This window comes from Callospermophilus lateralis, chromosome 4, assembly GCF_048772815.1.
Source record: "Callospermophilus lateralis isolate mCalLat2 chromosome 4, mCalLat2.hap1, whole genome shotgun sequence".
NCBI lineage: Eukaryota > Metazoa > Chordata > Mammalia > Rodentia > Sciuridae > Callospermophilus > Callospermophilus lateralis.
Window position 1 is genome coordinate 22626983 of NC_135308.1, and position 27443 is coordinate 22654425.

The 27443-nt window shown below is 37.2% G+C and overlaps 1 protein-coding gene across 1 annotated transcript; it reads right to left on the reverse strand.

Moving 5' to 3' along the window:
• Window positions 1-1244: 1244 nt before the first annotated feature.
• Window positions 1245-22349, reverse strand: Hpf1 (histone PARylation factor 1). The gene is made up of 8 exons (XM_076852358.2): window positions 22246-22349; window positions 17437-17596; window positions 16326-16515; window positions 15018-15116; window positions 13301-13451; window positions 7917-8004; window positions 3567-3739; window positions 1245-1476 (listed from the first exon to the last, which is right to left on the reverse strand). The coding sequence occupies exons 1-8, from the start codon at window positions 22345-22347 to the stop codon at window positions 1345-1347; spliced, it is 1095 nt and encodes a 364-aa protein (XP_076708473.1). The 5' UTR covers window positions 22348-22349; the 3' UTR covers window positions 1245-1344.
• Window positions 22350-27443: the final 5094 nt, after the last annotated feature.

Consider the following 27443-nt stretch of genomic DNA (forward strand, 5'->3'; position numbering starts at 1 on the left):
CATTTTTCCTTGGTTGTATTATTCCACATACATGTTTGAAAGTATACGTAGAAACTCCACTGTTGAACTCCTAAGAGTTCACATTAAGTAAACTTGAGTCCGGTAGTGATTTTTTAATTAAATCCAGATTGGATCAGTGTTTCATGAAAGCTTAGACAAAGAGTGAACAGAGAAGAGAGGTAGGGAAGTGCCCTTTATAAGCAACTAATAATAGGAGAGGAAGGGAAAGAGAGGTCTTTTTTACTCCAACAGGCCCAGATGTTCAGAAATTTTGTAAGAAATCCTGGCCTTCAGGTTCCACTAGGGTGTTGCCCTAGCCAGGAGCCTTTCAACTCTCAGAGGGAAAGACCTGGCCACAAAAATAAGACTCAGTTTCTTACCCCTAGTGCCTAGGGTGTCTGGATTTTAACAGAGAACTTGCAGTCTCACAGTGGGATACCTGGATCACTGGTTAGGAGAACAGGAGTCATGGAGATATTGTTAAAATGTAGTTTTAATAAGCCTAAGGCCAGGTACTTCAGAGGAGAGCTACCATGTCCTAAGTTGCCTGGTCAGTTTACTTGTGACCCTCCTGACCTGCAAAAACCCAATCCTTGAAGCTGTAGCTGTTGATTAACTCAAGGCTCAGAAGAAACAAATTCTTAGTTGCCCATGCAATAAATACAGGTTGAGTATTTCTTCTATAAAATAATTAAAACCAGAAGTGTTTCAGGTTTCAAAGTCAGATTTTGTAATGTTTGCATAAAACTTTTTTTTTGTACTGGGGATTGAAACCAGAGGTGATTAGTCACATCCCCATTCCTGTTTTATATTTTATTTTGAGATAGGGTCTTGCTGAGTTGCTTAGGGCCTAAATTGCTGAAGCTGGCTTTGAACTTGCTATCCTCCTGCCTCAGCCTCCCAAGCAGCTGGGATTACAGGCATGTACCACCACACCCAGAAAACTTTCACTCAAGCATCCTAACCCAAAACCGAAATGTTCCAAAATACAAAACCTTTTCAGCATCATGTTAGCATTCAAGAACTTTCAGATTTCAGAGTTTTGGATGAGGGATGGTCAACCTGTATTGAAACAATTTCCCATAAGAGGAGGAGAGTCTAGGCATCCAGGGACATTAGACAGTGACTTCCTGTGACCTTCAGATGACTTTAGTTGTCTTCCAAAATAGAATTAAGGTGTCACTAATTAGTCAGTCTGACTGCCATTTATTTACATGTGAAAAAAAAAGGTCAGAAGAGCCTTATAAAAATTTTTAATTTTTTCCATCAATTTATTTCCGTATTCCTTAAAAACAAAGTTTGATACTGTTTTAAAATACTGTACACCAAACAAAGCAAACAGATTCATCCTGCAAGTTGGTCTACGTTCTCTTTACTTCTGTTTGCCAGATGATCTTCAATAATTTCTGCAAACAGATTCCTCTTCAACAGATTATATGCAAGAGGTAAAAGCTGGCCAGCTACTTTATGAAAATACTGAAAAATAAAAGAATATGACATTAAGCAGAGTAGCAGACAATACAATAAAAAAAGCACTGTTTAACAAAGCTTACTTCCAAAAATGAACAACTAGCTGCTCAATTAGTGAAGAGTGAATTTTGGGGCAACTGGTATTTTGCCCCACAAAGCAATTGTGTATCTCTAAAAGACTAATAGCACGTCTTGAAGGAAATTCAGAAGAAAAACAAGTTAAAATTTAAGCTTCCCTAGTCACTTAGGTTTTATCAAAATTTTTCATCCCCAGTTATGCCCTAAATCCTTTTTCATTCTCTTCAGGGTATTCCCACCAGTCAAGACAGATATTAAGCTTTATTTTCTTTTGTAGTTTCTATAAGAATAGATATGCCAAATACAGGGTTACAAATCACTTTCCCCTTTATCCTTAAACTTCTCTCCCACCCCTACCAATTAACCACTTCATCCCTGTTAAGTTATAGTCAGGTTTACTGAATTATTTTATAGTACTTCTTTTTCATAATACTAATAGAAAAACTAGCAATGCTATATTCTTTTGTTCATAAGTTGTAAACATTCAGCACTTCACAAGAAGTACTGTGCTAAACCTTTTCATTACTTGTATATTAATCTTACAAGTGTGCTATTTAGCTGAGTCACATCTTATGGATGCTCTACTTATTTATGACTAGGTCCTTTCTGGCAGATTAAGTACTATCCTGGTCAATGCCTGTATCATTCTGGTAGTTAAACATTTTCATGACTTTTCCTGAAAACCACCATATGAGGTAGGCGGGAAAAGGCAGTATTATATGGTTTTATCAGGGTGCCCAGGATATACTCTTTCTGACCAGTGATATCAACTTCACCTGGTAACTTGTAAAATGCAAATTCTTGAGACCCACCCAAGAGCTCAAACTTGGGGAAGGATGGAGAGCACCAATCTGAACAGTCCTCCAGATGATTCTGATGTATGCTAAAGTTAGTCATTGGTTTAGTTTTACTCTTCAAATGTGGTCTGTAAAGCAGGAGCATTACCATCACCTATCAGAACTGTGTAATCTCAGTCTCATCCCAGATTTACTGAATCAGTTTGCATTTTAACAGTATCTCCACGTGCTTCATAAGAACTTTATATTACAGTTCAGAAATTATGGACTTAGATGCTGATTTTGAAATCAGACTGCTTATGTGAACACAGGCAAGATGCTTTACCCCTCTGACTAGTTACAAAGTAGGTTAAATGAGAACTAAATGGCCTAAGTGTAGTGTATATGCATATGTTATATATAACTAGATACAAAGATGTTGGAAAAAAATTGCCCAATATTACACATACTAGGAAGATATGATTTAAATCCAGTTTAGCCCCAGAAGCATGTAAGAGCTACTATACCTGTCTTTTTAAAACCTTGAGAGAAATAACTTGAGTAAGCACTGATTTAGCTGTGAAGTATTTTTTTTTATTAGCAAATATCTAATAATTAATGATACCCCCTATATCTTAACCTAAAAAGTATGTTAAAATCATATTTGTTGCTCAGCACAGTAGCAGCATGGTACATGCCTATAATCCCAGAAATTCTGGAGGCTGAGGCATGAGGATTGCAATTATGAGGCCAATCTGGGAAACTCAGGAAGACCCTGTCTCAAAATACAAAGGGTTGCGGATGTAGCTCAGTGGTGGAGTACCCCTACATACATTCAATCCCCAGTACCACCAAAAAAAAAAAAAAAAAAGCCACCACCACTAAGAATTCAAGTATGATAGCAGATACCCCACCACAACAGAAATGAAATGGAACCAAAGGAAAGGTATATGTGTGTATATATGCTCTCATACGCACACTAACACCAAACTAAATGGTGCACCCCTGAAATATGTCTAATATGTAATGTTAACTTGAAAGAAATCCTCCTGGTTATTTGTCTTCACCAGAATACAAAATACATTTCAAAAAATTACTTTCAGAATGTATGCTTAAAAATCACTTCAAAAAGTTCACTTTGAAATACACACAGAATCCATACCCTATCTCTCCTGGAACTTGGGGATATAAATGTGCACAGAAGAGTGTGTGGTACTGGGTGGGAGGTGGAGTTTTACTCACGTGTGAACCATAGCAAAAGAGGTCCATTCCCAGCTCTAGCCCCATGCCATAATCACACTCGTCATTGGCAAACTGCACAAAAGTCATCATTTCCTGAATGGGAGCGAATGCTTTCAGTCTCTCCTCATCACTTGCAGCCTCAACAATTGTCTTGCAAATTCTCTTGAGGTCAGCTAAAAGAAATCAATGATATAAAGAAATCATCTATACAATTATAAAGATCATAAACATTTTCATCTGTAAAAATGATGCGACTTTAGTAATTTGCCTTGCTTCAGTTTAGAATGGAAATTTTATAGTTTTTCTACTTGGGGTTCAAGCATAAAAATGGATTAGCAGAAAATACTTCTTGTCTTGGCAAGGTGTGACTTTCACAAGGAGTTAATTTTAATCCTGATTTTATATAAACTTTAGATGAGTTTTCAGGAAGGTAGTCTAGGAATCTACAAGCTTTGAACAACTCTGGCTCATCTTTATTTTTTATTTTTTGGCAGCACTCAGGGATTCTATATCACTGAGCTACATCCCCAGCTTTTATTTTTTATTTTGAGGGGCGATCCTCCTACCTCAGCCTCCCAGGTCTATGGGATTATAGGCATACACCAATATGCCCAGCTTCATCTCAGTTGTAATTGTCCTCAAACTAGGCAGTTAGCTTAAATTTGCCTTTTTAAGTAGTTGGAAAATAAAACAAAAAACCAAAACAGGAATATAAAGCAGAGACTGTAGCCCACAAAATGCAAAATATTTGCTGTGGAGCCCTAGACAAGATTACCAAGCTCCAGACCAGGCCATGCACTGTGTTAGGAGTTGGGTTAAAACAGAAAATACAAATTAACTTTTTTTTTTTTTAATAGGACAGGGCAGAAAAAAAGAGTATTTTTGAATAAAAAACAAAGTGACAGCTATATAGAAGACAAAAAAATCATTGCAGAATTACATCTTTACTAAAGCCTTTACCAAAATGGGAAAAGTGTAGCCATGGTGAAAGTGTAATTTGAGATAACAAAAGAAAAATTTTAATAAGAAGGAAAAACAGTGACCTCACATTTCTAATTTGGCTTTCAACATTTTCTTAATTTTCTGAATGCCAATCTATCTCAGATCTCAGGATGTGAATGAGACTGAATATCCTAAATATCTAATTAGACTTCCTTTTGTCAAACAGGAGTACTTTTGACAAATTATACCTCTTAACAGATTACTAAAAAACCATTTGTAAACAAGGTGATACAAGAAATGGTTCAAATATTACTAAATGCACTTGAGAATGACATAAGTTATATGTGTAAGTCACAATATTCTGATGATACTAGTTAAAAAATATGGTGGTTATCAAAAGCAGTAAATATATATGAGGATTTTTAACCTGGTGTATATTATTTGATTGATTCAGCTGTGATGGCCATGCAGAATACATGCTGTTATATGAGGTGACATAATGTGTTTTGTTCCCTTTCCCACCTTTGATAGCCAGTATCACACTGGATAAATAACCTTTATCACCTATATTCCTCACCATCTAGCTAAAATGATAGTGATATTTATTGGTTTCAAATTTTTTAAAGTTAAATAAGTTTCATGATCTTTTTTTTCCCCCCTTTGGAAAAATCAGTGCCAATCATTTCAAGGAAAAGCATGAGCTTCCTTCAAAACCCTCCTTTCTTAAGAATGAAAAATACGTGGTTCCTTCCTGTAATCATAAAATATAGCTAACTGATCAGGACCCTTAGAATCTATCTCACCACAGTGCTCCAGGCCATCAATCAGGGTTGCTATGGAAGTAAAGATCTGTCTGTTTTAGGAAACACTTTAAGGTTTATCACTTTCTGGTACTATATTTTCAGGTTTTGTCCCTGGCAAATCACATGGGCTAGAAAAGAGTAAGCAACTTAAAAGAATTATTGAGCTAGAAAACTACTGAAGAACAGAGATTAGGACAGCTCACATGTATCAACATAAGGATAAAACATTCTACAGAAATTCATTTAACAGAAGCCCTATTGTAATTCTCTGTGAATACTTGACTCAAAAATGAAAGCTTAAAGCTTAAATGTTACTACTCAAAACACTTGATTTAACAATTTTGGAGGTCTAATACTTAATTCCTACTGTAGCCTGTCACTAACACCAACTGGAATACTTAAGCTAGGCCATAGTAGTTTTGTCTAAGACTCAGGTAACTGTCTAAGCAACTATTTTCACTTTGTATAAACTCTACAGTCAGAAAGACCAAGTATGAGATCTAGTTCCCTCATTTACTACTACTAATAAACACTGTGAACCTATTTCCCTTTTGAAAATGGAATAAAATCATGAGTTATGTGAAAATCACATAATATTATGTATATAGCATTTTATATAGTGAATCATGACATTTGAGATTGTGCCATAAACTGGGCATGGTGGTCCACTCTAGTAATCCCAGAGACTTGCAAGACTGAGGCAAGGGGATCAAAAGTTCAAGGTCAGCCTTGGCAATTTAGGGAGACACTGTCTCAAAATTTAAAAAATGTAGTTCTGTGGTAGAGTACCCCTGAATTTAATCCCCAGTGCTGAAAAAATTGTTTATTAAACGGTATCTTATTTGCCAGGTTAAAATAATAATGTAGCTTCAAAGAAGATTTTGAATCATTAATAACTAGCAAAAAGTTTAACTGTGACTTGCTGATCCCTGTCACATATTAAACTGCCAATCGATTACACCTCTTGGCAGGCAACACTTGGCAAGACAAGAAGATATTAGATTCTTAATTTTACATCTTTCTACTACTTTTCATTCAAAAATAAGCTACAAAAGAACTTAAAACCTATAATAGTAGGCTTAATATTGAACATAAAACTTCAAGACCACAACTATGGTAAGATAACAGCCTTTATTCCAGGGTGCCATGATTCAAAATCCACTACCCCAAAGTTTTAGACTGCTATCGCTATAACAAACACTCTCAACTTTGCCTAAATGAGATAGTAATGATGCTTTTTAAAGCTGTGGGTGGACTAGTAAGCAGGAAGGCAGAAGAGAAGGTCACTTAGGGTACAAGAAAGAGACTGTACGACAGGAACTAAGTACTATACTCCTTCCCCAATAGAGATCAATTAAGAGATATGGGACAGATCAGCTTGTCTAATGAAATATAAAATGGACTAATTATACAACTGATATTTTTCTAGTATCCACATTAAAGAAAAATGTGAAATTAAGATATTTAACCTAGTATTTCTAAAATAGTATTTCAACATACATTCAATATAAAAACTAATAATGCTGATTCAACTTATAAATTTACATTAAAATTAAAATAAATTACAAATTCTTCTCTCAGTCATACCAGCCACATTTGACATGCTGGTGGCCACAGGTGGCTAGTGTCCACTGTACTGGACAGCTTAGCCACCTTTATTTCCCCCATGAATTCCTCTAATGTGGTAGGAATACAGGAAAAAAATAGTTATAAATGAATAGTTGTCTTATAAGACCTCTCAATCTCAAAGTCTGAGAACAAGTCCTCCAGAGAACTGGTTAAAATGCAGACTCCCAGGTCCAACACTAGAAACTGGAATGACCAATATTAATTAGTTCTGTTCTGAAAAGTGGATGGTCAAATGTGTGTGCTAGGCAAGAATACTTGTTCCCACCTTGAGGAGGTGCCAATTTTTACTTCCTATTAAGTTGTATGTTCTCTTCAACAGGATGATAAATAAAAGAATACCAACAGGGATACTCACAATAAGAAGTGAGTAGGGGGGAAGAAAAAAGAGCTGAGAAGTGATTTCAATTTTTTTTTTCCAACAGCAATAATTAGATCTTGTATAGTAGTTCATTTTCAAAGTGTCTTTCTACACACACACACACACACACACACACACACATATGAGTATTTCAGGATCTTGAGTTTATAAAAACGAAATAGTTTTACATGAAGATTATAATGTTTACAAAGAACTATAAAAATACTATTTAAAAAAATCACTATTTTGTAAGTTGACTTAATGTCAAAGGTTATGAAAGAGCTCAGAAAAAGTAATTTACTTGACAGGTTAAAATTCTTTAAATTCTTAAACATAATTAGCATACTTAGCACTATGAGGCAAGCACTGTATGCTAACACTTTATATATAATCTTTTACTTCTCAAATACCTCTATAAACTGAGTGCCATTAATCTCACTTTGCACATAAAAAAGATAAGGTTTAGTGAGGCTACATAATTTGCTATGAACCCAGTTTTAATTCAGGCATGACTAAAACCTAAGTTTGCTCTTTATTACTACCTATTTCTAAATATAAGGAAAACCTTCTTCCATATATATTAACATATTTGCACATTTTACGTATAAAATATATTACCATCTGTTTCAGGGAGCTCTCTGTACCCAACATCATTTTTATCTACTGGAACAACCAAGCCTGCACTGTGAAAGGTCTTTGTCACGACCTAAATTAAAGAAAAAGATAAACATGAAATTAAATCATGGCAAACAGACCAAATCAAACAAAAAGGAATAAGAGAAAAACCTAAAATAAGCACACAAACTTTGAATATTTCTGTTTAAACATAACATTCCATGATACTTTATTTCAGAAAATTTGGACTCTGGTGAAAATTCAATACTCTCTCCTTTAAAATTAGCTAGAAGTCAAATACTTGTTTTTATAATTGCAAGTAATTATAAAAGAATGACATAAATGGCTTTTATTAATTGTGCTAGTCATTTCAAGTCTATATTTGATCCATTAGGAAAGAATCTGAGTACTTCCTATTACAGGAGGCAGGTCAGAACATGGGTTTTTCCCTGAGGTCAATGTATCTTCCAGGTACAAAGCATAAGAACCAGGGTTTAAAAAGAAGGAATAGGGTTCTTTTAGTGAGAAGTAGAGGACAGCATTTCTCTCATTTATCCTGCCAAAATCACTCCTTATTTCTACCTGGAAAATTCAGGCCTGTTGACAAACTTCCCCAAAGCAGGGCAGTTTTTAATTATGTGGTGCCCTTTGCAGGCAAATCATATAATCTTTGCTTTTATTAAGTGGTAATTATCATAGATAAAAAAGGCCCAACTAGGACTACCACCATCATAATTCTTCCAATCAACATTCTTCCTCTTATTCACACCAGTGGAGTTATTTTTAGGTTGTTCTTTTAATAAAACATCTGCTTCAATAGTCTACTTCTTTGTGCAGTCCAGTAAGAGCTACCAAGACAGAAGAAGGGCACATTTCAAAAGTAAACTTTTTTTTGCGAGGTGAGGCCAGTACTGGGATCAAACTCAGGGCCTCATGCATGCTAGGAAGCACTCTACCATGAACCTATATTCCCCATTCCTTTTTGCTTTGTTTTATTTTGAGACAGTCTTGGCGAGTTGTCCAGGCTAGCCTTGAACTTGCCATTATCCTGCCTCAGTTTCCTGAGTAGCTGGGATTACAAGTGTATACCATGATACCAGCAAACAAACTCTCATTTTAAAATTTTCTCTTATGTCTCTGTATATTATTTCATTCACGTATGTCCATTCTTGCTTCTTTATCTGTTATTGCTGGGCACAGCCTATAATCCAGCCACTCAGGAATCTGAGGCAAGAGGATTCCAAGTCCCAGGTCAGCCTGCACAACTTAGTAAGATCTTGTCTCAAAAAAAAAAAAAAAAATCAACAATCAAAAACAATAACAAACCAAGGATTATGGAATGTAGCTCAGTGATAAAGCACCCCCAAGTTCAATCCCCAATAGGCCACCCACACACACACACACACACAAAAACATCCTAAAACACAATGTTCTCATTATCTTTTATTAAGCCACAAAAAGGATAGATTTTGCAAAGGAAGTTTACAGACAACTGCTCGCTATTTGGGATAAAACAAAGTTATAGCCTTGTATCTTTATACCCTCCAAAAATTAAAGATGGATTTTAGGATTAATATAAAAACAAACCTATAAGTAAACTACTGGAAGGCAAATCTGTTTTCTAATTCTGTGTTGGAGAAGGAAAAGAGCTAACAATATTTAAACAAATCAAGTAGGAAAAAAAAATCAAAAAAACAATTTAAACAAATTAACTGATGGAAAATAACTGCAAAACATATAATGGTAAAATTAATAGTTGGGCACAGTGATGCATGCCTGTAATCCCAGTGACTCAGGAGGCCAGAGGCAGGAGGATCCCGAGTTCAAAGCCAGCCTCAGCAACTTAGCAAAGTTCTAAGCAACTTAGTTGAGACCCTGTCTCAAAACAAAATATAAAAAGGATGTGGTTCAATCCCCAATACCAAGAAAAAATAAAATTACTGTCTCTAAAACTATAAGCAAGCCTTAAAGAAAAAGACTAACACTCAAAACACAAGAATAATTCTAACCTTCATAGAAAAATGGGCCAAGTTAGGCAGAGTCACAAAATAAAGGCAATTGCTTGACAGAAGTGAAAAGTACCATCTTTCATAATTTAAAAAATGCTAATTAAAACAATGAAGTATCATAACTATCAGCATGGAAAAAAACAAACTAAACCAATGAAAAAGAAAAAACCCATAAAACTTGAAACAAGCCAAGAAAAAACAGACACACAACTACCTTAAACTACTAGTTTGGACTTGGCAATACTATGTGCAGGCTGTTCTAAGGAAATAATCAGGTAAACGTGCAAAGAAAGATATAAAAGGATAACTACTGCGGGGTTTGTAATCACGAAAAATTTTAAGCAACCTAAACACCATACTCTGCAGCCATTCAAAATTATGAGGCAGATCTTACAGTTATAAATATATTATGAATATCACTCCTATTGCTAAGTGTAAAAAGCAGGTCACAGAACAGTGACAATGAAAGAAAAAGATAATGGTGGTACTCACTGACTTTTCTTTTCCACTCAGACTGAATGACATAACTAAAACTATTGTGTATACATAGTTTCACAAATGATTAACTAATCTAATTGTCCCTAAAGAATTATCAACCATTGGCAAATATCAGAATCCTAACATTATGAGATATAATCTTGTATAGATACCCTGTATAGGGCAGGTGATATCCCTAGGCAAAAGACAGAAGTGGATGAAATGAGATGCCTTCTTTTTACAGCATTATTTAACAAATATTCACTTTTTAAAATGAAGGAATCTAGGCATAAAAAAGGCAAAGTGGCATACAGTTAATCATTAAGAAGATAAAATGGAAATAATACCAAACATGGAAAGTGTAAACTTAGGTCTATACCTATCACTCAGTATTTTGGACAAAGCATAAGCCTCTATGTTGTAGAGGTCTAATGAGGTAACTCATATCAAGACTTTGCATTCCAAAATACCATAAGGTACTGTCAGTGTAAAAGATTTATACAGTGCTCTATTATACTAAAATGGTTCTCTTATTACTCTAATACTTAAGGACAAAGTCACTAACATATATGAGTGGAACTGAATTTTTCAGGAATGGAAACAAACGTACATATAATTTAAGAAAGAAGGGCTGGGGTTGTGGCTCAGTAGTAGAGGGCTTGCCTAGTAAGTGCAAGGCCCTGGGTTCGATCTTCAGCACCCACATAAAAATAAATAAAAGTATTGTGTCCAACTACAACTAAAACATAAATATTAAAAAAAAGATACATTTACCAACAGGGGAAGATAAAATCATGGTTTTATTGTAAGTTCTTTTTTTTATTTATATTTTTACTATCCATGTTTGTATAAAAAACAAATACTAAAAAAAAATCTCATGGGCGAGGGGGGCAGTACAAACATGAAATTTAGATCTCAATCATGTTTTATAGTTACAGGAAGAATTAAGAAAACCTGCTATGAAAAAAAATTATAGTTGATGGCAGAAAAATAAAACAAGGCTCTAAGTAATCTAATATATACCACTCCTCACTATTTATACTAAACAAATAAAGTTAGCATGCATACCCATGTTTATAGCAGCACAATTCACAATAGCCAAACTATGCAAATGTCCATCAGTGGATGAATGGATAAAGAAAATGTGGCATTTAAACACAACAGAGTTTTATGTAGAATAAAATGACGGAAAAATGCACAAGAAAATGCATGAACTTGAGTACATTAATTTAAGTAAAATAAGCCAAACTCAGAAAATCAAGGGTTTTATGTTTTATCTCATATTCAAAAGCTAGAGAGGAAAAAGGCAAAGAAAGCTGGGTGGAGGGCATCTCATGAAAATCTAAGGGAGATCCGTGGTGTAGAGGATGGGGGATGAAGAAAGGAAGGGCATGGGGAAAAACTGGAAAGTGATACAGCCAAATCATATTGTGTGCATGTACAAATATATAACAATGAATCCTACCTTTATGTGCAATTATAATGCACCAATAAAAATATGGAAAAAAGAATTTTCTAACAACTATTTAATCCATACTGTCTTCATTTCAGACAAAATAGAAACACAAAATAAGGCCAGAATTGCTACCCTTCTTATAAGGTGGAAGAAGCAGGGCAATGTGATACATGCCTATAATCCCAGCTATTTGGGAAGCTGAGGCAGGTGGATCGAAAGTTCAAGGCCAGCCTGGGCAACTTACTGAGACTGTCTCAGAATAAAAATAAAAAGGACTAGGATGTAGCTCAGTGGCAGAGCACGACTGGGTTCAATCCTCAGTACAAAAAATAAGTAAATAAATAAAAACAGGGATGAAAGAAACTTCCTACAATAACCAGAAAGGTGGAAGAGCAAAAGTAATTAAAAATACCATTGCAATGAGTTTCATTAAAATGCAAATTTTCACAAACTATTTTTGGTCTTTAGGACCAAAGATAGAATTGCTACTACAATTTATTGTCTACAACTTAGAATATCACTAACCCTGCAAATGAATCAAGTTTAAAGAGGAAAGTGAAGTAGATTTCCAATAACTAAGTCCACACTTGTCACCAGTACTAGTTTATTTACCAATAACAAGTATTTCACTTGGCTTAGAATAGAACGTTCAAGTGAGCAAGCTCTAGTAGACAACAATGAGAAGCTGAAAGAGAATGAGAAGCTCTCATTTCAGTGACAAATATCTTTCCTCCTCAGAGGTTGTAAGAAGAAACTCCTACAGAATCTTTTTACAGCAAAGCAAAATTCTGTTAGCTTATCTGTAAACTTACCCTGAAATTTACGATTAAAAAACCAAAAGGATCCACAACTCAGAAGTGCTTGCTTCTTTACAAATACTTTACTCAACACTGCAGGCATTAGGTGATGCAAAAAGAAATGTTGATGGGAAAGAGGAAGGACTTTAAAAATACATGCTTAATACATGTTAACTGGAGAGAATGAACAACCCCCCCCCGCTACACACTGTCTTTCAAAACAGAACTATCTTTGAGGTCCTTAACCAAGTCACTCTAAAGCCTATCTTTGTAAAACTAGCCCCTTCCAAAAATAAAACAAAACCTGGCACTAAGCAACACATCTTGGCCATTAAAAGAAGAAATTTAAATAAATATTAATACATACAAAGCTGCTTTCACTTAACTTTAAGAAAGAACTGATATAACAAGATTAAAAGACTAGTAAAGTTAACTGGCACAAGTTAAGTGACAGCCTGTGTAGCAACCTACAGGAGTCATGTGACTGCTGCCCCACTACTATCCTCCTGGAGGTATCTGGAGGCCACCCAGGGAGTCCCTGAAAAATGGCATCCAACATTTTTAGGATAGGGCTAGAGAAGAGAAAGTGCAGGTAGGAAAATATCTGCTAAACAACATAGCAGTCAGATCAACAGATTGAAATCATACTTTCTTATCTCTCTGTTTCATCTTCAGGGTTCTCTGTTCAAGTGAGTACCCCAGTTTTCTGGCTGCTTCTGTGAGTTTTTCATCTATGTTTTTCAACAGACTAGCTTTCTTTTTATCTGTTACTTCTTTAAGTTTTTTCATCAAAAATAATCTGGAAAAGAAGTAAAAGCCCACATTATATTGCTGATCACTGTACTAAGTACAAAGAAGCTAAGATAAAAACACCAAATTCCATGCAAGAAAGTCTTCAGAATCATTACCAATGGTTCTCTCAAAATTCCTAATAGTTTTCCTCAAACAAGGGAAAAGTAATATTAATAAAAAGTTGCCAGTCACAGAAATAGCAAATATGATTCAAGTTTGTAGTATTTCTTAATTATAGATAGAGAAGTAAGAGCTATTTAAAAAGCTGAGATTAAGTCAAGTCTTAAGCATTGCTTGAATATTAAGACACAGCATGCTGCTTTGGAGAAGTCTGGTATAAGAAGTCAAAGTAGTATGTAAATACCAAAAAGGATTTTTTGTTTTTAAAGAGCCAGAGGACACTGTTATAATACTTAGGGTAAACAGATTTTTTTTAAATGTTCACTTCAAATCTGTTAAGACAAATTTAGAAAATATGGAAGGAAAGCTTATAGAAAAGCATAGTCCAAAGCAGTTTTTTAAAAGACTGTTAATGTCCAAAATAATTTTGTATTTATCATAAGCAGGTTAAGATTTTTATCAGCAGTATAGAAGATCAAGAGTAAAAGGAAGAGCTGGAGTGGCAGCTGAACACACGTTGATCCCCTTCCTTTGTAGCCAGTGCCAGGCCCCAGGAAGAAACACTTTTATCTGCTACCTACTTTTAAGAGTTTATAATGTCCATTGTAACACTGCCATGAGTTGAGTATTATAAAAGTCTTAGAAAATGTATAGTGGGTGCTATTCTTCATTCCTTTTTACATATCAGGAAACTGAAACATAAAGGATAATCAACTTACCCCAGTTTGGAGAGCTATTAATGGTGTTGATTAAAGTGCCATAGAAACCCAAAACACCCAAACCAGTGCCTCCTGATTGCAACACACACAGTTACACTAAACCTTACCTTCAATAATCATCAGCTGTATACCTAGAGAATATATTTATATTAACTATAAGTTAGTCAATCTTCAGTCCTTCCCAAGCTCTCTGGCATGGCATATAGAGCCTTCAAGTTCTCTGGGCCACCTATTTCCCACATTCATATGGAAGTACTGCTCCTTTGCCCAAAACACTTTCCTTTCTAATCTTTCTAGTAAGTTCTTATGCAGCCATCATGGCTCTTTACCACATTATTATAAGTATCTTTATACTTATTAAACATTGTCTCAGCTTCAAATGTACTTTCCAACAGTCTGCTTCATTATATAATATATATGGTTGATATTGTTATTTTTTTTTTTTGTCAGTGTGGTGCTGGGGATTGAACCCAGGATCTTGATCATGTTAGGCAAATGTTCTAACACTGAGCTATACCCTCAGCCAAAGACTAAGCAATATTTTCATTAAATAACTAGATATATGAGACACATGTTTTGTCGAGATAATCCAAGATTATCTACAAAAGTCATGAAAATGCTCTCTAGAAATCTACAACTTTTGGATTACCATAATTCCCCTTTGCAATAGACTGTAAATGTGCTAATAGATATTTAATTGCAAATAGAAGAACTGAAATAGAACATTTTCTTACTTGACTGCAGCAAACACATTATCTCCATTTTGAACAATTGTACAATTTTTCTTTGCTTCATTTATACCAACATATACAGGCAGTTCATCAGGAGAATCCCTATTTTAAGAAAAGATCAAAAATTTAGCTGCCCATAATGTATATTATCAGTCAACTAGAATTTTAGATACATAAACAACAATTTATGCCTGTAAAACTGAAACAAATTTGCTAGGTTTTAGCTCTAAGTTTCTTAGGAATATCTATGATGAACCTTATTTATGCAACAGAATCTAAAATTAAGATTTTTAGTACCTACTTTTATACCCAAACACAAAGAAAGGGGGAATAAGGCCTGTCAAAAGAAATAGGAAAAATTATACACAAAATACACATAATCATTGATTTTAAAAGCTGTTAAAAAATGGTGGAAAACTGAAAAACAGGATAGAAGATTATAAGACAATAGAGATGACATGATCTTATTCAAGTATGTAATCAAATTGTTTTATTTTAAAATTGAGGAAACCAACACAGAGAGGTTAGGTTACTTGTATTAGGTCCTAGCAAATTAATGTCAAAGTCAGAAACAGAATCTAAACAACCCAATTTCTAGCCCCATGAGCATTCTTCTGTATAATACTTCTTCCTGGGTTCATTTTATCTTTTCCTCTATCATATTATACTTAATCTCTAAAGAATCTCTACTGGTACAGGTGAACAAGGTATTTTCTACCTCAAACTAATTTTATTTCTTAACATTCTAAGTATCTGCATATATTCATTTAATCCTCCTAATATTCCTATCAAGTACATACAATTATTATTGCCATTATTTCCTCAGGGAGGAAACTGAGTCACAGAAAAACCATAGTCACTAATGACTCACATAGAAGGACCAGTCTTTTCAACTCTAGAGCCCACTCTAAACTACCAACTGCTACTGTGTCCCTTGGAAGCACCTGGCTTACTTAAATCAAAGCAGCTGTTCTAAAATATCTATCTTTAGCTAAAGGAACCTTTCTGAACCCCCAAGGGAAAACAGGTTTATACCTACAAAGGAAAAAAATCAGTGAGTTTCAGTCTGAAGAGTCACTATCCTATAGTAGGTTAAAACATCAAGAATAACAGATGGTTCATGTCATCACCAACAAGAGGAAAATAGGTCTTTCACATTGGTAATGCCAGTGAATTTCTATTTACACTCACTGAACTATACCCTCAGCCCAAGATTAAGCAATATTTTCATTAAATAAAATAAATTATATGAGAGGCACAGAAGAACATTAGTAGCCATGTTTTAGAGGAGAAAAAGAAAAGATCCTTTACCTGAAATACCCCATGTGGTACTGAGTTTTATTATCACCAATAATAATGGTCTGGAACTCAGGAGGATCATAGTAAAACCTCCAGTGAAGATTAAAGTTCAAACCTATTGATTTTTTCTTCATTTTATGTTTTCCTGCCAGAATATCATACGGACCCACTAATCGAAGTCCAAGACTTGTGGAAAGTGAATCTACAGAGAAAATAAATTTATTTAGGCAAACAGGAAATACTGCCCTTTTATTAACAAACTACTTCTAAGTGATTACAACTTTAAAGAGCTTCTAAAAATAAAATAAAAACAAACAAAAAACTTCATATGTGAAGATGTTACTTGTAAAAATTCCCATGGAAAAGAAATCAGGTGTTAACATTTAGGATTTTAAGATTTTCTCTTAAATTCAATAACAATCAGATTGATACTTCAAGCATTCTTATTTCAACCAAAGTAAGACTTTTGAACTGCTATAGGCAAAATAGAGCCAGAAACACTCACCTTACTCCTTACTACACTGCTGTCAACCTTAAATACATCGATTAAGGGAGAGACAACCCTAGCAAAAAAGTGTGGATTAAGAATGATAAAACAGAGGCTGGGGCTGCAGTTCAGTAGTAGAATGCTTGCCTCATGTGTTGAGGCCCTGGGTTCGATACTCAGCACCACACAAAATGAACAAATAAAATAAAGGTATTATGTCCACATACAACTAATTTTTTTAAAATGACAATACATTTTTTTCCTCTTTATTTCAGTTAATTATCACTTCAGATTCCCTTGACTCTCTGATAGCCTATTTGGCCAATCCTAATCCTCCATGATTCCATTCTTTCTCCATTCACAGACCACAGAGGTACACAGTCACGAAATCTATGCAAAGATGCAACTTTTAACTCAGATGGGCCCTTGCTACTTCTCTAAGAGGAGGTAAGCGCTCCTCCAGGCAGGATCCAGTTACACAAGGACACAGGGATGCAAAAGAGGTAACAAAGTGACTAAAAGCCTGGAAACATTGAAGATGTTCTCTCCCCCCCCCCATGAACTACTTGTATCCTTGGTCCAAGTTCCTATTAACTTTTTCATTTGGAGAAGCAGAATATTTCTGGAGCAACTCACCAGCTGGCTTTTCAGAATCAAGTTCTTCACAAAACTTCCAGAAGTGATAGAAATCTTCAGGTAGGGAAAGCTTATAATGATTTTCTACTTCTTTGCGAAGGTCACTGGAGACATCAGCTTCACAGGATTTACTCTTCTTCACATCAACTGCCTTTTCACACTGAAAATTGGCACATACAACTTTGTTCTCCAAAAGCAATTTCAGCAATTTTCCTTGCATAACACCATTGCTTATTCTTATTCACCCATCTCTGTGTGTATTTGTGCTTTTAAACATTTTTTTTTTTTTGGTACTGGGATTGAACCCAGGGATGATCTACATAACTGAGCTACATCCCCAGCTCCTTTTTTTTTGGTTTATTTGACACAGAATCTTGCAAAGTTGCTCAGGCTAGCCTTAAATTTATGATCCTCCTGCCTTAGCCTTCTGAATCACAGGTGTGTACCTCTACTCATAGCTAAACACTCTTTTAAGTGTTAATTCTGAGTAAAGGCCTGGGAATTCTTTTGGACCAAGAAAAATGAAACATTTATATGGTGGTCAAGAAGAATCCACATAGCAAGTCTTTAAGTACATTTCTCTAAGATAATGGAAACAGAAAACAAAAAAGTAAAAAAAAAAAAAAATTAAAAAAAGAATAAAAAGCAGAAAAAAGGAAATAAAGAGAAGGTAGGTTTTGCCTTTATTCCTTTATTTGGTTATCAAGATATGATCATGCATTTTGTTTAAAAAAACCACTGATCACTGCTGGGCATGGTGGCACATACCTGTAATCCCAGTGACTCAGGAGCTAAGCCAGGAGGACTGCAAGTTCAAGACTAGCCTCAACAACTTGGTGATGCCCTATGCAAATTTGCATGATATTTTTTTATCTCAAAAAATAAAAAAGAGCCGAGGATGTGGCTCAGTGGTTAAATGCCTCAGTCCCTGGTTTCATTTTCTGGTACCAGAAAAAAAAAAAAAAAAAAAAAGAAAAAGAAAAAAAATCATATCAAAAGCAAATTATCATAGATAACTGTAAATAACTGAATATAAGAAATTAATCAGTTAAAAAGCTGTTTCTTTAGCAAAGTGCAACCAGAGTTTCTTCAGGGTTATTTACTACAAGCATTACCGAGCCTTCCATTTTAGAATAATTTTCTCCCTTCTGACATTCCAAATAAAGAGGTTAGAAACAAGGTTAAGCATCAATAGTCTCTAACAAAATTAGAATAGCGCTAAACTCTGGGCCCCAAATCCAATTATTTCAGAAAAGGCCTTTTAATGTCAGAAGTAGGTTATAAGACCTCTCTCCAGTGCCTCTGAAATGTGAATAGGCTAGATTTTACAAAGCAGTTGGATATCTGGTAAGTTTCTGCAGACAGTATAATTAATTGAAAGATATCTCTCTAGTTTTCTAAGTAGCAACTGTTTTTCTTTGTTTAAAAAAAAAAGAAAGTGTACATTTTTTTTTTTAAAGAGAGAGTGAGAAAGAGGGAGAGAGAGAAAATTTTAATATTTATTTTTTAGTATTTGGCGGACACAACATCTTTGTATGTGGTGCTGAGGATCAAACCCGGGCCGCACGCATGCCAGGCGACCGCGCTACCGCTTGAGCCACATCCCCAGCCCGCAACTGTTTTTCTTTACAGGAACCCAGACCCTTTCTTTTTGAATTAAGTTCTTCCCATTTTATTCTTTTTTTTCTACCTAATTAGTGGTTTCCAAATAGGAACCATGCTCCCCCTGACCCCACACCCTCCTAAGGAACATTTAACATCGTCTGGCAAAGTTTTGGTTGACATAAGATAGGGGGCAGGGTTCTAGTGGCATCTAATGAGAAAGAGGCCATAGATGATGCTCAAATTCTACAATGCACAGGATAGGTCCCCTGAACAAATATTTTATCTGGCCACAAATGTAAATAGTGCTACAATTGAGAATTCTGACCTAGATGTTTCACATATTTATATTCTTTTACTTTCCCATAGACTCAAGTTTACTGATGTTATTTTATGTATCAGTCTATAACGTGTTTATAAATTAAACGATACAATGCTCAGGATGGCACTGCTCCACCAAGAAACCAGAACAAATGAAATGCCTATTGACAGAATGGGCGGTTAATATTTTTCAAACAATGGAATGTTATACTTAGGTTAAATGGCAATATAGACCTATCTTAATATAGAATTTAATGAAGAAAAAAGTCATCCAGATTATATGCAGTTTGACCTTGGTATGTGGTACATGTCTATAATCCTAGCTACTGGAGACTGAGGCAGGAGGACTCAAGTTTAGGGTCAGCTTGGCAACTTAGTGGGACACTGTCTCAAAAAATAAAAAGGACTGGGTCATAGCTCAGTGGTATGGCATTTGTTTAGCATTTTTAAGTCCCTGGGTTCAAACCCAGTACCAAAAATTTTATATGCAGCATGGCAGCCTTTTTGTGATGTTCATAAACTAAAAAAACATTGTTTATATATATATGTTCACAGGTGATAAACTGTAGAACAAAGGCAAGGGGAAACAAAGTTCAGAATGCTACCTACACTGATTAGGGACTATAAGAAGTTAGGCAGGAAGGCTAGGGGAGGAACACATGTAGATGTGGAGCTACTGTGTTTCAGTTCTTGGGGTGGGCAGTGGGTTTACAGTTGTTGTATTAAATAGACAAGGTAAAAGAGGATCAGAAATCGACCAATAAGTTTATTACAGCCAGACTTATAATGCATCAATCCAAGGTCATTAAAATATTAAATTGAACAAAAGTATTGAAATAGGAATCAAACAATAAGTCAACAATAAGAACCATTTATAGCAACAATTATAAAAACAAGGAATATTTATTGTGTACTTGTGTCTTACCACCATTCTAAGCACTTTCTACGGATTATCTCATTTAATCTTCACTACTAGCTTATGAGCCAATACTAGCATCCACACTTTGCAGACAAGGACATTGAGGTTATGTAACTTTCCCTACATCCCTAACTAGAAGGTTGAAGAGCAGAGATTTAACCCCAGGTTTAAACCTGGCTCCAGAACAGATTCTTAACTACCTCATCATATTGCTTCTCCAACTACAAATAAATAGTAGAGGGCTGGAGATGTGGCTCAAGCAGTAGCGCCCTCGCCTGGCATGCCCGGGGCCCTGGGTTCGATCTTCAGCACCACATAAAAATTAAAAAATAAAGATGTTGTGTCCACCGAAAACTAAAGAATATTTAAAAATTCTCTTAAAAAACAAACAAGCAAACAAACACACACACAGAAATATATGAAGTCCTGACTGGTCATCTCTTCTTTTTGTAACTGTCTTTGGCTCAAACTTAAGATGTTAGAAAAGCCTTAATGTGCATTGCAGAAAGACAATTTTGCCTAATGGTTAGTTTGTCTGGGTTGACTTGACTCCACTGATTTCCAGCTGTCACCCTGGGCAAATTACTTCTCAGTGCCTTGTTCTCTCATCTATAATAAAGGACTATGTAGTACCTGTATCACAGGATTGTTATGAGGAATAAATTATATTTAAAAATAAGCAGAACAATCTTAACTAGCTATTATTGTTAGCTATTGATAGTCTCTACAGGATCATCTTCACCCTTGGCATTTTATTTATTTATTTTTAAATGCATTTTTTTATATTTATTTTTTAGTAGTAGTTGGACACAATAACTTTATTTTATTTTTATGTGGTGCTGAAGATCGAACCTAGGGCCTGGCCCATGGTAAGCGAGTGCTCTACCCTACAACCCCAGCCCCTGGCATTTCATTTTTTTATTAAACCAAACCAGCTTTTCACTGCAGTTTCAAAGAGGGTTTTTCAGCTTTACCTTAACTCACACACTAGTTCAGCATCTCCAAATCCTTAACGACTAAAAATTTGAGACAGCTGTCCTCTTCAGACTTCACTCTCACCCAGGTGTTCCTAGAACGCATGCCTCTACGAGAAGAACGCCTGTAACCATAGCCCTCTCAACAATTAAGCTTTCAAACAACGCCACACCCTATCCAGTTTAAAATAGAGCCAGAGAAATTTTTGTAAAACTTTCAATATCACAATGACACTTCTTTCCTAATTCCCTTATTACCAATGCAGTGCTTATGCGACTCCTGTCACTGTGTAAAAGTGTAAGAATGTGTACACTTTCTGTCCGACAGCAACAGTGCCTTTATGATCAGTCCTCCTTACTTTCCCATCTCCCAGGATCCTGCCAGGTAGAATGCTCCTTTGGGCCCCCCAATCCCCTACACTTTTACGTCAAAGGAACTCTTTGCTCTTCTTCTCTGCCTTGAAGAACCTTTTTCAAACACCAGTTGTCTTAAGTCTTCTTGAGCAATCCCCTGGAACTCGTTAAATCCTCCTCCAGTGTTTCCAGAGCACTTTCTACTCTCCAGCATTATAATCTCAAACAAAAAAGGTTACCGTAAAACGTTTATTCACTTGTGCCCGGTCTTCCCAGGCTGGGGGGCTCTACATGGGGCAGGGGTCGCCGGGCTCATCCTGAACCCACGGCGTCCTGCACAGGGTATGGGACGGCGTCGGTTTCCAATCTATGTGGCTGCGTGAATGAATGAGCAGCGCAGCTGGGTGGTTCAATCTGCTTCCCCAGGAACTGAGCCGAGAAAAGTCGGGCAGCAGACGTAAAGGATACTTCCCAGTCCAATCCCCCGCAGGGCGGGAAACAGCGGCCCTGGACAAACCGCTGTTCCCGGGCACACAGCTGGCGCTCAATGGTTACCCGATGAATGCAATGTGCTGCCCCCATGTGTCCCGACTACACCTAAAACTCCCCGCAGAGCCCGCTTAGCCTTTCAGGAAGTACCTGCTGCCCCTCCCTGGCGGGCCTGCGCTTGCCGCCGCCGCCGCCGACCATTCTGCCTCTGCCGCGCCCGCGGCCTCGAGTTCCGGCTGCTACCGAAGGCATCCGACTGCTTCCGGGTTCAAAAGTCACCAATCCGAATCCCCACGCTGTCCAGGGCGCGCCAATTTAGAGCAAAGGCTCCGCCCATGCCCCGCCCCCTGAGAGTCAGAGCGGGCCGCGGCCCCGCCCACCGCCCCCTTCCCTGCGGTGGCGATTGGTGCTGGATCTCTGCAAGGGTTCACTGTGCCCTCGGAATTACCTTCCAGGAATGCTCAGGATTCTCCACAGCTACCTAGTTTTGGTCTCCTTGAGGTGGACTTGAACCCGGGTGCGGTGGCCCAGGCCTGTAACCCCAGCCACTTGGGAGGATTGCAAATTCAAGGCCAGCCTTGGCAATTTGACAAGACCCTGTCTCAAAGTAAAAATAAGAAAATAAATATTAGGGGTGGGAGGGGAAAGGAAGGGTTAGAAAAGGCATGGAGTAGAAAAGAAGGTGGAATGAGATGGACATCATTACCCTAAGTACATGTGTGAAGACACGAACCCTGTGAATATACTTTGTATACAACCAAATATGAAAAATTATGCTCTATATGTGTAATATGAATTGTAATGCATTCTGCTGTCATATATAACTTGGGAGGTTTGCAAGTTCAAGGACAGCCCTGGACAGAATTAAAAAACGAACAAACAACAACAACAACAAAAAAACAGAAAACAATGTAAAGGTGGACCAGAGGTGTTTACTGTTGACCAGGTTGAATGTATGACCTTATCCTCACTTCAGCTCCTTCATTGTTTTTTTCTGCATTTCTATTTATTTAAAAGATTAACCTGTTGCTCTCCTTTATCCTCTCCTTCCTGCACTATGCTATAATTGCCTGCTAATAATTAATCCCCAGTTATCTCCCAGAAGTAACTCAATCTGTCCTCTATTCTCTTCCCCCTTCTCCCTCCAGGTGTTTTTAGTACAGTGTGTTTTCTTAATCCCATCTCCCTCCAGGTGTTTTTAGTACAGTTTTCTTAATCCCGGCTACCCAAAGTGATATTTGAGAGTTCTTTTTAGTCTATTCTTTTTATATCATCACATGTTTTTATCATGGATGTGGCTCCTTTTATGTACCAAGACATAAGTTGCAGGGTTTTAAAAAATGCTTTCTACATAACTGCATTGGCTTTGATTCTTTTGAGTTTCTTTTGGTTGGCAGTTTGTTTATATTTGGTCTCTGTCCTTAATGCTAAAGGCTTTCTTCAACTTTTGTGATGAATCTGCTGTAAATTTACATGTAGAAGTATTGTTCTATAACAGTGCTTTGTGGATTTAGGAAAGGCTTGTCAACTACTAGGCAAGATGGATCAGGGGGAAAAGGGCCTGATTGTTTTCTTCCAGAGACTACTCTTCTAATTACTTGCTTTGAGAATATACGACTTCCTTGAAGCTCCATGGGAAAGGAAGCTGGGAATCTTAATAATTTTAGTGTATACACAGTATTAAGTTTCCCCAGAGAAACAGAACCAATAGGTTATTTATCTATCATAAGTTCATAGGACTGGTGTGGGACAGGAGGAACTGAAAAGTCCCACAAAATCTCAAAAACTTGTTTGCAGGCTGAAGATCCAGGAGGGCAGGTGCTGTGATTTGAAGCTCTGAGAGCCAGGTTACTGGTGGGGAGCTGACAGTGGTGCAGATTCTAGTCCCAGTCAGGAGGACTGTGAGCTAGGGTTGAGGCAGGACAGAAGGAATAAGAAACAGGTAGAAAGGAGACATAAAGGAAGCACGAGGAGAAAAGATTTTAATTCAGTTCCACATACTTTCCCAGGCCTGTCTCTCCTCAAGCCAGTCTTTCTCCCAGGTCTGTTACTCCTAAATTCCTAATGAATCTGTAAATCTCATTGTGTACTATTAAAACCCCCTGTTTGATTATGAGGTGTCCCCCAAGAACTCATGTGTTAACATAGGAATATTCAAAGGTGAGATGATTGGATTGTGAGAGCTGTAATCTAAATCAGTCCACCCTAGTTTGAATGGACTGAGTGGGGGTAGGCTGGTGCTGGTGGGGTTTGGCTGGAGGAGGTGGGTCACTAGGGGTGGGCCTTGGAAGTGTAGATCTTCCCTGTGGCCCCTTCCCCATACCCCTTTTCTTCCTGGCTGCCATGCCCTTTGCCACGATATTCTGCATTACCTTGGGCCTGTAGCTATGAAGTTGGTTATGAATTGCACCTCAGAAATTGTGTGGCAAAGTAAACTTTCCCTTCTCTTAAATTATTCTTAGCTGGTATTTTGGTTACAGTCGTGAAAAGCTAACAAACACCCCTCCCCCATCAATAGATTAAGTAAAGAGAGAGATTGCCGCAATCTGGCTGCAGCAAACTAAGGGGGGGGGGGGGGATGACGAGCAACTTGTGAAGGTTGATACAGCAGGAGTGGGAGCCACTTTATTATGGGACAGAGAGGTATATATACTTAACCAATTACACACAGCTTATCTTAATTAACATAAACTAGATACAGCAGTCAGTCATTAAGGAATCTCCATCATCTTAATGGCTCACTGGCGTTATTTCACAAACCACTCCTTCTGGCAAAGTGCCAGGCGCCATCTTGACTTGTTTACGGACCCTAATAAGAGATGAATTTTTTTTTTTCAGTACTGGTGATTGAACCCAGGGGTGCTCAACCACTGAGCCATATCCCCAGCCTTTTAAAAAAATATTTTATTTATAGCACTAGGGTTTCAGTAAGTTGCTTAGGCCCTTGCAAAGTTGCTGGCTTAGAACTAGTGATTCTCTTGCTTCAGCCTCCTGAGCTGCTGGGATTGCAGGCATGAACTTTCATGTCCAGTTGAAATATAATATCTTGAGTCCATATGAGGAGTCCATAATTTGGGGACTTTCCATCACTATCTATTGTTCAGATAATGAAGATCACATCAATGTGAGGATCCTGAGATTGACCAAACCACCAGAAACTGTCTTGCATCACTGGACTGATATTGTTCCTACATGAGCTCCAATAACCATTCTTCACCAAATTTCCTTTAAAAGAAGAGCCAGGAATCCCCAAATTGTATCTCTCACTCTTGATATTGAAAGGAAAGTGACCACAATACTCGGAGCAACCAAGAGATCTTTATTGCAGCAGTGCAAAAGAGGAGAGAAAGAGAGAGCAAGGGGGAGCGAAAGCAAGAGAGGGAAACAGAGCAAGGGAGAGGGGAAGTTTTTATAGCCAAATTCTAATGGGGTCACTGGGTCTGCAAGCTGCCTTGTTGGCGTACAATGATTGGATCATACAGTAGTTGCTAAAGGTATCGTCTTCTGCCTTCAGGCAGATGGGGCAGAGGTCAGATGTGGGTTTCTGGTGCACCGGACGGTGAGGTGGGGGTCAAGTGTTCAGCCTTGAGTGGGGTTGAGTGTTCAGACTTGACGCAAACATGTGATAAAGGACCAGACCGAGAGGGGTTTGAGTGCCTGGGTTATCCTGCAGCTAATATTTATTCAGCCTGCCCTGCACCTAACAGATATGACTTGCATTCTTGCTTCAATATGTATCTATTTTCCTTAATAAATCTCTGTCTATGCCTCTAACTGGTGTGTGGTGAGATTCTTTTCCATTAAGTAAATTAAGAACCCTACTATTCCTGAGTAGATTCCCCCTTCTCCCTTGAAACTTGTGGAACCCTTTTTTGGAGGCTTCTCTTCTCCTGGGGGCAGAATCACTAAGGGCAGGAAACGATGATCCAGCTGAAGGAGTCTGGCAGAGAAAAATGATCCTCCCTTCCTCCTTATTTTTATTTTATTTGAATCTTGAATGGATTGATGACCCCACCTCCTGGATGCCAACAGCCTACTTTATTTGGCAACTTCACAGACATGCTCAGAAGTAATATTTACCCAGCTACGAATATCTTGTGATCCAGTTGACACATAAAATTAACCCTCACGTAGATTTTCACTTAGACCATTCTTCAATTATGGCATCTGTGCCTTCAGTTGTGTCTGCTATCTCTGAATCCATGGCTTCCTGATTCAATATTTCCAAAAAGAAATATTTTTGCAGGTTGCAGGATGGGAATAGAGGGTAGAAAATGTTTTTTCTGACTTTGCCACTGGGGGAAATCTAGGAGTCAAACTGACTTAATGACATTTTTCTTCACCTCATACTTTTGTGAAGGTATGGTGCTAGAAATTCCTGAGTCTTTGTAATGTTTTGCTATGTTAATCTGCTTGCTTTCAGAGCTCTGAAAAAACTTGGGTTTCAGTTTACTTTGGCCTGCTGTACTAGTTTCCTCCTTTAAAATGATTATCTCAGGTATTTTGTCACTAACACAACAAAGATATGGCACTTTTTCATTGAATTCAGGGACAGTATGTCAGTATTGGTATTGCTATGGCTTGGATAACAGCTCCTGCTTATGTAGGAAAATTCCAAAGTAAATGATTAGAGTATGAGAGCTGTAACCTAAACAGTCCATCCTAGTTTGAATGGACTGACTGGGTGGTAACTGTAGGCTGGTGGGATGTGATTGGAGGAGGTGGGTCACTGGAGACACGTGCATCTTCCCTGTAGCCTTTTCACTGTTCTCTCTCTCCTTCCCTCCTTCCCTCCCTCCCTGCCTCCTTCTGTCTCTTCCTGCCTCCTTCTCTCTCTTCTTCCTAATCCTGGTGAGCTGAGTGGCTTTCCTCTGTTGGGCCCTTCCCCCATGATGTGCTGCCTCATCTTGGGCCCAGAGCTATGGAGTAGGCTGTCTATGGACTGGGACCTCTGACCATGAGCCTCAAATAAACTTTCCCTCCTCTAAATTGTTCTTGTCAGGTATTTTGTTTACAGCAACCCAAAAGCTAACTGAAAGGTATATTGATAATACACTACTTAATAATAGTATTATATTTTACAATGACAAATAATTTTATATACTTATGGGGTGCAGTCAGATGTTTTTTGATATGTAGCCATTCCTCAGTATTCGAAGGGATTGGTTCCAGTATCCCCATATCAAAATCCTCAGATACTCAAGTTCATTGAATAAAACGCTTTCATATCTGCATACAACCTATCTATATCTTTTAGTATAGTTTCAGTTTTCTGAGATTACTTATGATACCTAATACACCATAAGTGCAACCTAAATAGTTGTTTGTATTGTATTATGTAGGGGATA

Coding starts and splice junctions, on each gene's coding strand:
- Hpf1 (XM_076852358.2), bottom strand. CDS start 22,347: ATGCCTTCGGTAGCAGCCGGAACTCGAGGCCGCGGGCGCGGCAGAGGC. Junction 13,452..15,017: donor AATGTGTTTGCTGCAGTCAA/GTAAGAAAATGT, acceptor CTTCTTTTCCAG/ATTATTTTTGATGAAAAAAC. Junction 3,740..7,916: donor AGAGCTCCCTGAAACAGATG/GTAATATATTTT, acceptor GATTTCTTTTAG/CTGACCTCAAGAGAATTTGC.